The 11885-nt window shown below is 43.5% G+C and overlaps 1 protein-coding gene across 1 annotated transcript in view; it reads right to left on the reverse strand.

Annotated features, from left to right (window-relative positions):
* Positions 1–10655, reverse strand: part of LOC140194979 (embigin-like) — a 60810-nt gene extending 50155 nt beyond the window's left edge. Inside the window, exon 1 of the mRNA XM_072252490.1 lies at positions 10508–10655. Coding sequence (XP_072108591.1) covers positions 10508–10583 — 76 coding nt within the window. The 5' untranslated portion in view covers positions 10584–10655. The remainder of the gene's footprint in view (positions 1–10507) is intronic.
* Positions 10656–11885: the final 1230 nt, after the last annotated feature.

Consider the following 11885-nt stretch of genomic DNA (forward strand, 5'->3'; position numbering starts at 1 on the left):
AAAATTTAAAATAGTACTTAAAGACATACATTATATGAAATAAAATATAATCAAATAAACCAAATTATAGAATTATAATCAACATCAATAGGCATTACGTAATCATAATAGGCCAAATTAAAAAAGCAAAATTTTAGAAGTGTTCTAAAATATTCCACAGTACTAGCAGTCAGTAGACTATTGCGAATTTTTGGTGCATAAGACCAAAAGTCTGCATCACCAATTCTTATATGCTTGGCTCAAGGAACACTAAGCAGATTGGTGTTTGCAGATCTAAGATTACAATTGGGGATACAAGGGGAAAGACACACCAAAATATATAGAGGCTTATACAGAATTAAGATGAACTGGTTTCTCAACCTGTTCCGCCACTTTCAATGGTTTGTAGAGACAGTTCCTTTAGTCTATATCCTACATCCCCTTTCCTTACTCCTTGTATCAAAAGTCAAAACCTTGCATTTTCCTATACAGTATTAAATTTCTTCTGTCAAGTGTTTGCTTATTTCACCAATGTTCATTTTGCTGCAATGTGTCACTTCCTGCTTCACCATTCACAGCACTGCCACACGGTGTTGTCCCAGTCTCTGTCATTCATCTTGATCAAAAACAACAATGCCAGCAGAAAATCAAAATTCACCTTCCTCCAGTTTCATAAACACCTACAGCCCTTTGTGTGTATTTAGTCAAATTCACATCCATCATTAAGGACTCCCACCACCCAGGAAGTGCCTAGGAGGTACGTCACCTGCTGAAAGCTAGATCTGTGGCATTCAAGTCTGGAGACCCAGGTCTGTACCAGGTATGACTTGCGGAGGGCTAATTCATGGGCGAAAGAGACAAGTTTGAACAAGGTTGGAGGCGACATCGGATGCACTACTCTGGCAGGGTTTGCAAGACATTACTTCCTACAAAGTGAAACCCAGTAGCATGAGTGGTAGCGATGTTTCACAATGAGATGAACTCAACGCCTTCTATGCCTGCTTTGAAAGGAAGAATATAACTGCAGCTATGAAGATCCCTGCTGCGCCCAGTGGCCCTGTGATCTCCGTCTCAGAGTTCGATGTTAGGCTGTCTTTAAAGAGGGTGAACCCTCACCACGTAGAAAGTTCTGATGGAGTACCTGGTAAGGCTCTGAAAACCTGTGCCAACCAACAGGCAGGAGTATTCAAGGACATTTTCAACCTCTCACTGCTGCCATTGGAAGTTACCAGTTGCTTCAAAAAGGCAAAAAGTACACCAGTGCCTAAGAAGAATAATGTGATCCGCCTTAATGACTATCACCCAGTAGCACTCACATCTATAGTGATGAAATACTTTAAGAAGTTAGTCACGACTAGATTGAACTCCTGCCTCAGCAAGGACCTGGACCCACTGCAATTTGCCTATCACCACAATAGGTCAACAGCAAACAGAATCTCAATGGCACTTCACACAGCCTTTAACTACCTGAACAATACAAACACCTATGTCAGGATCCAGATCCTCGACTATAGGTCAGTATTTAACGCCATCATTCCCACAATCCTGATTGATAAGTTACAGAACCTGGGCCCCTGTACCTCGCTCTGCAATTGGATCCTCGACTTCCTAACTAGAAGACCACAGTCTGTGTGGAGAGGTCATAATATCTCCTCCTTGCTGATGATCAACACTGGTGCACATCAGGGGTCTGTGCTTAGCCCACTGCTCTACTCTCTCTATACCTATGATTGTGTGGCTAGGCACAGTTCAAATGCCATCTATAAATTTTCTGATGGACCATTGTTGGTAGAATCTCAGATGGAGACGAGAGGGCATACAGGAGCGAGATATACTAACTAGCTGAGTGGTGTCGCAGCAATGACCTTGCACTCAACGTCAGTAAGACGAAAGAGCTGATTGTGGACTTCAGGAAGTGTAAGGCGAAGGAACACATTCCAAACCTTATAGATGGATCAGAAGTGGAGAGAGTGAGCAGCTTCAAGTTCCTGGGTGTCAATATCTCTGAGGACATAACCTGGTCCCAACATGTCGATGCAGCTATAAAGGCGGCAAGACAGCGACTATACTTCATTAGGAGTATGAAGAGATTTGGTATGTCACCAAAAACACTCAAAAACTTTTATAGATGTATCATGGAGAACATTCTGATTCTGACAGGCTGCATCACTCTCTGGTATGATGCAGAGGGTTGTAAATTTAGTTGGCTCCATCTTGGGCACTAGCCTACAAAGTACCCAGGACATCTTTAAGGAGCGGTGTCTCAGAAAGACAGCGTCCATTATTAAGGACCTCCAGCACCCAGGGCATGCCTTTTTCTCACTGTTACCATCAGGTAGAGAAACCTGAAGACAGACACTCAGCGATTCAGGACAGCTTCGTCCTCTCTGCGAACTGATTGCTAAATAGACATTGAACCTATGAACACTACCTCACTTTTTTACTATATACTAATTCTGTTTTTGCACAATCTTTAATCTATTCAACATACATATACCGTAATTGGTTTACTTATTTATTTAATTTTGCTTTTTTTTTCCTTTTGTATTGTGTATTGCATTGAAGTGCTGCTGCTAAGTTAACCAATTTCACAACACATGCCAGTGATAAGAAACCTGATTCTGATTCTTCTCATTGTTACTGTCAGGTAGGAGGTACAGAAGCCTGAAGGCACACACTCAGCGATTCAGAAACAGCTTCTTCCCCTCTGCCATCCAATTTCTAAATGAACATTGAACGCATGAACACTGCCTCACTACTTTATTGCTTCTTTCTGCACTACTTAAAGTTAACTATTTAATAGACATATTCAGTTTTACTACAATTTCATTTTTTTCTATATTTATTTGTCATGTATTTCATTGTACCGCTGCCATAAAGTTAACAAATTTCACAACATAAGAGCTTAAGATCATAAGACATAGGAGCAGAATTAGGCCATTCAGCGCCATCATTCCATCATGGCTGATCCCAGATCCCAGTCAACCCCATATACCTGCCTACTCACCATATTTTTTGATGCCCTGAATAATCAGGAAACCATCAACTTCTGCCTTAAATATACCCACGGACTTGGCCTCTCCACTGCAGTCTGTGGCAAAGTATTCCACAGATTTATTACGCTCTGGCTAAAAACAATTCTTTCTTACCTCAGTTCTAAAGGTCGCCCCTCAATCGTGAGGCTGTGCCCTCTAGTTCCAGATACCCCCACCCTAGGAATCATTCTCTCCACATCCACCTTATCTAGTCCTTTCAACATTCGGTAGGTTTCAATGAGATTCCACCCGCATTCTGAGTGTGCTGTTGGGGGGAGGAGAAGATGGCGGCGCGATGCAGCACACACGGCCACTCCAATTGATATCGTATTTGTGAACTAGGATGCCGTGCACAATCCTGATTTGATGAAGAAAGCCGTGAAAAGCACAGAGGAACATCTGGAGAAACTTCTGAAATGCCTGCTTCGCTGCTGCTGCTACTGTGCGATCAAGAATCTCCGGAGGGGAAGGTCCCAAATCCTCAGCTTTGCCTATTGCTTGTTGCCAGGGCCGGGGTCAAAGTGCTCGGCAGAGATGGTGCTCGGTGTCGGCGAGCTGGTCGGAGGCTCGAAGTTTTCAGACAGACTCAGAGTCAGACTGTGGTCAGGTGCTTCCAGGATGCTGCATCGGCAAGTTGGCGGTGCTGGAAGCTCATGGCAGGGAGAGTTTCTCCCTTCAACAGTCTGTGTGAGATGATAGGACTTTCGAGAGACTTTGAGACTTTTTCCCACCCCATGGTCTGTTCTCCTATCAAATTATGGTATTGCTTGCACTGTTGTAACTATATGTTATAATTATGTGGTTTTTGTCAGTTTTTTTTAGTCTTTGTTTGTCTTGTGTTTCTGTGATATCATTCTGGAGGAACAAATTGTATCATTTCTTAATGCATGCATTACTAAATGACAATAAAAGAGGACTGCGTCTCCTCATAATCTAATCTAATCTAATTCTTCTAAATTCTAGTGAGTACAGGCCAAAGCTGCAAAACACTCCTCATATATTAACCCCTTCATTCCTGGAATCATCCTCTGGACTCTTTCCAATGACAACAAATCCTTTCTGAGATATAGAGTCTGAAACTGTTACCATACGTGCAGCCTGACTAGTGTCTTATAAAGGCTCAGCATTATCTCCTTGCTTTTATATTCTATTCCCCTTAAAATAAATACCAACATTGCATTTGATTAGTTCAGTTATTGATTATGGTTGTATTGATTATAGTTCCACTGCTACGGCAGTGCTTGAAAAATTAGACACTGTGCAGTCCAAAGCACTTAGACTCTGTTGTGGAGCATTTAGAACAACATCAGTCCCTGCATTATGTGTGGAGATGGGAGAAGTGCCTCTACATTTAAGACAAATTCAGTTAGGTCTGCAGTATTGGGCGAAACTAAATGGCTTCAATCACAGCTGTCCATCAAAATGTCTTTTGCAGGGGAAGTCGGAGAGCCAAAGTAAAATGAAAAGATATCCATTTTTAGATTTGGTTAATAACTGCGCTGTGAAATTGAAACTGATTGAGGAAGACATAGCTGACCAAATTTGCTTGCTATCCGTTCCTTTTTGGCTTTTGCCAGAACCAGAACTAGACCTATTCCTCCTTTTTTAGCTTCAAGGAAGCAGAGCAATTTCAACAGTGTTGATCACAAATGAATATTTAAATAATAAATGGGGATCTTATCTGAAGATTTTTACTGATGGCTCAGTGGACTCAGAGAGCAGTAAGGCAGGATTTGGGACGCACGTGTCTCAACTTGTAGTTAAGATTGGTCACCGGGTTTCAGATGGTGTTTCTGTCTTTGCAACAGAATTATTAGCAATCCTCTGGGCTTTATGGTGGATAGAAGACTCTCGACCATGCAGGGTTATCATCTGTTCGGATTCTGCTGCTGCCTTAGAGGCTGTAAAAGGTAATAAATCAAAAGCTCGTCCTGACATAGTTACTGAGATTCTCTAAGTTTTGTTTAGAGTAGAGAAGATAGGTTGTGAAGTCAGATTTACATGGACACCTGGGCATGCTGGGGTGGATGGAAATAAAATTGTGGATGGCATTGCAAAGTCTTCCTTACAGAGCACGCAAATAGAAATTAGAGTACCCATAGGCAGAGCAGAATTGAGAAGTAGGATAGGAAAAGGTATAGAGAAGAAGTGGCAGGAGGATTGGAAAAATAAATTAAAGGGAAGGGATTTCTTTTCTAGTCACCCACTAGTTAAAAAGGTCTCAGACTGTTACTTTTTAAATCGTAGAGATATGGTAAAATTAACAAGACTTATGTAGGGTTCTCAGTAATATTAGCTGGACTGTTAACTGTTAATCGCTTATTACCAAAATGGCTTCTCATATGTTAACTGCTGAGAAGATTCTCTCTCTAGCAGCTTGTTTGGGTTATATTACTGATAATGAGGAGTGTATTCATTTGTTAGCCAATGGAAGTCATGTTATGTTATCTTGTATATGTGTGCTGAGTTGAGGAGCGCGAGCTTTCTCAGGAGGCAAGCAGAGAGAACGGACGTGCGGGGAACGGCAGATACTGGACCTCGGGGGTTCGGATGGTGGCCAGAGTCTTGGAAGGACATTGTGGATGGAATTGTAGGCGTGAGCTCCAACGTATTAAAATATTATGTGCACATAAGTTACTTATGTGGCGCCTTTTCTTTTAGTTGTTGCTACTAACCCATCACCAAAACTTGCTATAAAGTATAATTCCTCACTCGCACTTGGTATATTGTTTGATATTTGTGTCGTGGCTGATCATTGGGTGCCTCACACCATATCTGCACCAAAGCATTTGCACTGTTGGGCGGGGTCGACGGCTATTCACCCTAGGAAACGGGAGTCAGTTGGGGCAAAGGCTGTTACACTTAGGGTGGGGCATTGTGGGCTAAACTATCATTTAAAGATAATAGAAAAACATCCTACTGGATTATGTGACAGTGGTAGTCCAGAGACAGTTCAGCATGTTTTGCTGAGTTGTAATCGATATAAAATTGAAAGAAGCATATTGTTCAAGAGACTGTCTGACTTAAGTGTATTTTGTTTTTCTATTAAATCCTTGTTTGGCCACCAAGAGAACCACCATTTGATTGAAGAGTTTATTATTCAGTTTATATGTGCGACTAGTTTATACTTGAGAATTTGAGTTTCTTGAAATTCTATAATTAATTATACATCCTGCGGAGGGCTGTAATACGCCTAGATGCATCTAAACAGCCGGAAGTAGAAGAAGAAAAATATTGATTGCCTTCTTTACCACAGACTCAACCTGTAAATTATTCTTCTGGGATTTTTGCATGAGGACTCCTATGGTCTCCTTTTACCAAAATGCATTATCATACACTTCCCAACACTGTATTCCATCTACCACTCTTTTGCCCATTCTTCCAATTTGTCTAGGTCCTGCTGCAATCACATTGCTTCCTTGGCACTACCTACCCCTCCACCTATCTTCATATCATCTGCAAACTTTTCCGCAAAGCTATCAATTCTAATATTCAAATCATTGACAAACAATGCGAAAAGTAGCAGTCCCAATACTGACCCCTGAGGAATACCACTGGTCAATGGTAGCCAACCAGAAAAGTCCCCCATTATTCCCACTTGCCCTCTTTTGCCTGCCAGCCAATCTGCTATCCACGACAGTATCTTTCCTGCAACGCATTAGAATTTTATCTTGTTAAGCAAACTCATGTGTGGCACCTTATCAAATGCCTTCTGAAAATCCAAATAAATGACATCCACAATCTTTCCTTTGTGCACCCTGCTTGATACTTCCTTGAAGAACTCTAACAGATTTGTCAAGCAAGATTTCCCTTCATAGAAACCATACTGACTTCGTCTAATTTTATCATGAGTCTCCAAGTACCTCGAAACGTCATCCTTAATAATAGACTCCAACACTTTTCCAACCTCTGAGGTTTGGCTAACTGGCCTATAATTTCCTTTCTTTTGCCTTCCTTCCTTCTTGAAGAGTGGAGTGACATTTGTGATCTTCTATTCCTCCATGCCAGAATCAAGTGATCTTGAAAGTTCATGACCAATGCATCATTATCTCTTCAGCAACCTTTCCCAGGTCTCTGGGATGTAGTGCATCTGGTCCAGGTGACTTTTCCACCTTAACACCTTTCAGTTTGCCTATCACCTTTTTCTTTTGTAATAGCAATGACAATCACTTCTGCTCCATGATACTCACGGACCCCTGCCACACTGCTGGTGTTATCCATAGTGAAGACAGATGCAAAGTACCCATTAAGTTCATCTGCCATTTCTTTGTCCCCCATTACAACCAGCATCATTTTCCAGAGGTCCAATATCAAATCTCATCTCCCTTTCACTCTTTATATAACTGAAAAAAGAACTTTTGGTATCCTGCTTTATATTATTAGCTACTTTTCCCTCATATACCATCTTTTCCCTTCTTATAGCTTTTTTCTGCCTTTTATTGGATTTCAAAAGCTTCCCAGTTATCCAACTTCCCACTCACTTTTGCTTATCTTATATGCGTCATGGTCCAGTCCGTGAAGTCCGCATTCCAGTTCACGGTCCGGTCCATCAATCCTTATTCCAGGTTTTCCAGTTTTCCCTTGTTCTGTTGGGGTGCCTCAATTGAGGCACCTGATTCTCATTTTCGGCTGGCTACGTAAATAGCTCCAGGGTTCAGCTTCATTAGCTGGACTGTTCCCTTCCCCTTCCTCCTGAAGCATTGCCTGCAACCTCGCCGCAACTCCCATCAAGTTCAACCGCCTGAGCAAGACTGAGGCCTTGCTGTATCAAGATAAGGAACAGTCTGTCATTGTTTGGAATTGTCTGTGTCCTCACCTTCGCTAGGTAGGTCTGGCCATTTGCCGCTACCTTGAGTTGGGAACTGTCTCTGTGTCCTTGCCTTCACTAGGTAGGTCCGGCCGTTTGCCACTACCTTGTGTTGGAAACTGTCTCTGTGTCCTTGCCTCTGCTGGGTAAGTCCGACCGTTTGCCGCTACCTTAAGTTGGGAACCGTCTCTTCGTGTCCTCGCCTCCACTGGGTAGGTCTGGCCATTTGCCGCTACCTTGAGTTGGGAACTGTTCTTTGTGTCCTCGCCTCCGCTAGGTAGTTCCGGCCATTTGCCGTCACCCTGAGTGGAGAACTGTCTCTTCGTGTTCAGGGTACAGTGCATAGAAAGAGTCCTGGCCCTTGGTCCTGTTCCGAAGGAGGGGTCACAGCTCTGTGGTCCACGTTCCTGAGTACCAAGTTCAAAGCTCTTAGGCTTCTGAGTTCCAAGTCCGAGGCTCATGAGGTCCAGGTCCGAGGCTCCTGACTCCCAGGACCAAGTCATGGCTTCGTGTTCTCATCCTGTCCATGTGCCCCGCCCAGCCCTGTGCTGGAGATCCCTCGTTCGGTACTGGAGATCCTTCGTCCTGTCCAGGAGTCTCACGTCCAGTCCTGTAGCCACGCCACGACCTGTAGCCATGCCTTGTCCTAGCCTAAGCCCGCATTCTGGTTCCAACTCAAGACCCAGGTTCCTAGTCCCAACCAAGACCCAGTTTCCAGGTCCTTGTACAGGCTCTAGTTCCGGAGTCCCGTGTCCCTATTCCAGGCTCCTTGTTCCTTATTCCTTGTCTGGATCCATGTTTCTTGTCCATGTCCTAGCCCAAGCCCTGCATCCTAGTCTCGTCCAGGGTCTGTGTCAATGTCCAGCGTCCTTTCTTCCCCACTTCCCTTGCTTTCTTGACACACCGAGTCCTGTTCCTAGTACTTCAGCATCTGTGTCTTGCGATTGGGTCCGCCACCAATGCCCCCCTTATGACAATATGTGCTTTCCTTAGGTTTTATGCAGTCCTTAACTTCCTTTATCAGCCACAGTTGCCTTCCCCTGCCCTTTGAGAACTTCATCCTCTGTGGGACACATCTATCCTACACCTTGTGAACTATTTCCAGAAACTTCAGCCATCTCGGCTCTGCCATCATCCCAAGTAGTGTCCTCCTTCAATCCACCTCCATAAGCTCCTCTCATGCCTCTGTAATTCCCTTTATTCCACTGTAATACTGATACATGTGAGTTACGCTTCTCCTTAAATTGCAATATGAATTCATTCATATTATGATCACTGTCTCCTAAAGGTTCCTTTACATTAAGCTCCCTAATAAGATCTGGGTTATTACGCAACACCCAATCTAAGATGGCCTTTCCCCAAGTAGGCTCAAGCTCAAGCTACTCTTTAAAAGAAGTATTTTGTATGCATTCAACAAGTTCCCTCTTGTGATCCGACACCAAACTGATTTTCCCAATCCCCTTGCATATTGAAATCCCTCATCACAATTGTGTTATTACCTTCATTACGTGCCTTTTCCGGATCCCTTTGCAATAATAGGGTTTTTTTGCCCTTGCAATTTCTTAACTCCACCCACAAAACCTCAACATTCTCTGACCTCTCTCTAACGAGTAGGCTGTTTAAATTTTTCAGCATGGACAAGGTGGACTGAAGAGCCTATGTCTGTGCTGTAGTTTTCTGACTCTATAATTAAGCTTGTCAGACCTCAATTACTCTAAAAGCTTTCCCATGACTGAGGTAAAATTCAGTGTCTGACGTTTTGGGGCTTGCAAGGAAAAAACAAACACTTGTCCAGACAGCACTGTAACATTTTGGTCAGTGATCATCTTGCTTTGAACACATCAGGATGCATCATACCCTCTGCTGGTCTAATTATTTTTAAGCTCACCCAACTTTTCCAATACATCAATGAATGTTTAACTGTCTATTGTCTCAACTTTCTCCTATTTCACTAATACTTTGGAAACACACAATTCTGTAGCAAAATACACTTTATCTTTACACTGTCCACAGCAACCAAGTGTGAGTTCCTATTTTTGTCTGCAAAGGCCTCACTCCACCATGCACTACCCTCTTAAACCATTCACGCCTTTGGAAAACTTGGAATGCCACTTCTTTTCTACTCTAGTTTGAGTGATCGTCTTCAGATTCTTTTGTAAGTATCCCGTTCTCGCCGGTATTTACAACCTGACACGTTTCAAAGTTTGAAAGTACATTTATTATCAAAGAACTTATAAATTATACGACCTTTGGATGTGTTTGTTCATTGGTAGCCATAAAGCATGAAACGCGAAAGAACCCGATTTTTTTTTAAATGTCAAAAGCAGGCTATTTTTTTATTTTGCGTCATCTTCCCATGCCGCTCTTCGACATTTCCCCACAGCCCAACGCCTGTTTAATGCGAAAGGCTGCGGTCATCAGCAGCCGAGATACTGCAGCAAAATAACTGAATGCAGAGGAGGAGAAGGGACACTAGCGCAGCCCCTGCAACGAGCGAGAACTCTGCTAAATAAGTGGGTCTCTGCAGTGGTGAGCGTTCCCATTTCGAGAGGGATCCGCGGGACAAGGGCGCACAAGGTCCTGTAAGCGGGCTCGCACGTTGCTCCATGTGACGCCAGTTTCATTAACGCCCGCGTGTACCAGTTTAAGGAGCGATCTGCCCCCATCCCATGAACGGGGCACTTACTTGTTTCAACCTTCCTCTGAAAGGAGATGATCAGCAGGAGCGCGGAGAGGGTCCGTTTTCCGAGTGGCCCGATCATCTCGGTCAAAGTGATGCTGGCCTGGCGATGCGCGTCCCTCTGGGGAGCTCCGCTACCGTGTGTCTGCTTCCTCCTTCCGCCGGGTGCTGCAGCTTCTTGCTATCGGATGCCACCCCCTTCTTCTAATTTCACTCCTCCCTCACCTTGTCCTCCAGATCAGCGTGAAGGTTAGAGAGCGCGCATCTTCCTATCCACGGCTCCGCCACTACAAATTTACAGCCTTTAGTAACCAAATCGAGCAATTACAGTAATATGTTTTTAAATTTAAAAGGTTAAGCACACAAAATGTTTAAACAAAGTAAAATATTTAGATTTGCTGAACTGGAACACCGCAAAGTCGGCTCTTCTTGCACACGTGTGAAAACCGGCGTCTCGGTTGGGAAACTTGCCCGCAAACCAACAGTTTATCATATAGTGATAAAGCTTTTCCATCACGTCCTCAGAGTACGTCCAGCTCTACCTGCAGTAATAAGTCACACAGTCATAGAGCACTACAGTCCGGAAACAGACCCTTCAGCCCATCCAGTCCGTGCTGCCCTGCTTTTTTCCTGCCTAGTCCTATCTACCACACCTCTATAGACCTCTCATCCAAACTTCTCCCAAATGTTTCAGTTGAACCAGCATCCACTCCCTCCGCTGGCAGCTCTTTCCACGCTTTCACCACACTCTGATGGTTTTGGGGTAATGGTGAATTTGGTGTTGTAAGTCCTGGGGGCTCCCTGTACCTTGTTCCTGGTGGCAGCAATGAGAGGAGAGGGTGATGTGGACAGTGAAGGTCTTGATACAGGATGCTGCTTTCCTGCAACAATGCTCCACGTGTCAAGAGGCCTAGGCTAGAATGGTAAGGACCCAAGTGCAGGAGTATCTAAGACTAGAAGCAAGACACAATTTCAATATAAGACAAGAATAGGGTCACCAGATGCAGTAGGGATTCCAAAGATTTAATTTTATTCTCCCTTTCAAAGCACGCATTAAAAGACACTGAGAAGTGAAGCATAACAACCATACATGATATTGGGTTTTGCCTTGTAGGAAGTAATGGCATGCAAAACCTGCCAGAGCTGGCATGCATCCAATTCCATCCCTAACTTCAATTGGAGTTCTTTATTCCCTCTTAAAATACCCTCCTGTAGGCACACCTGGACTTCTTGTGTAGTTCTGGATCATTGGTCTTGAATGCCACAGATCTACCCTCTTCAGTCCATGAATCTCTTAGTTCATCCATGGCTTGTAGTTTGGATATGTTCTTGATACTTATTGCTTACTTATTTCATTTTATTATTACTATTTTGTTTTTTTTCT

The sequence above is a fragment of the Mobula birostris genome, chromosome 3 (assembly GCF_030028105.1).
Source record: "Mobula birostris isolate sMobBir1 chromosome 3, sMobBir1.hap1, whole genome shotgun sequence".
Classification (NCBI taxonomy): Eukaryota; Metazoa; Chordata; class Chondrichthyes; order Myliobatiformes; family Myliobatidae; genus Mobula; species Mobula birostris.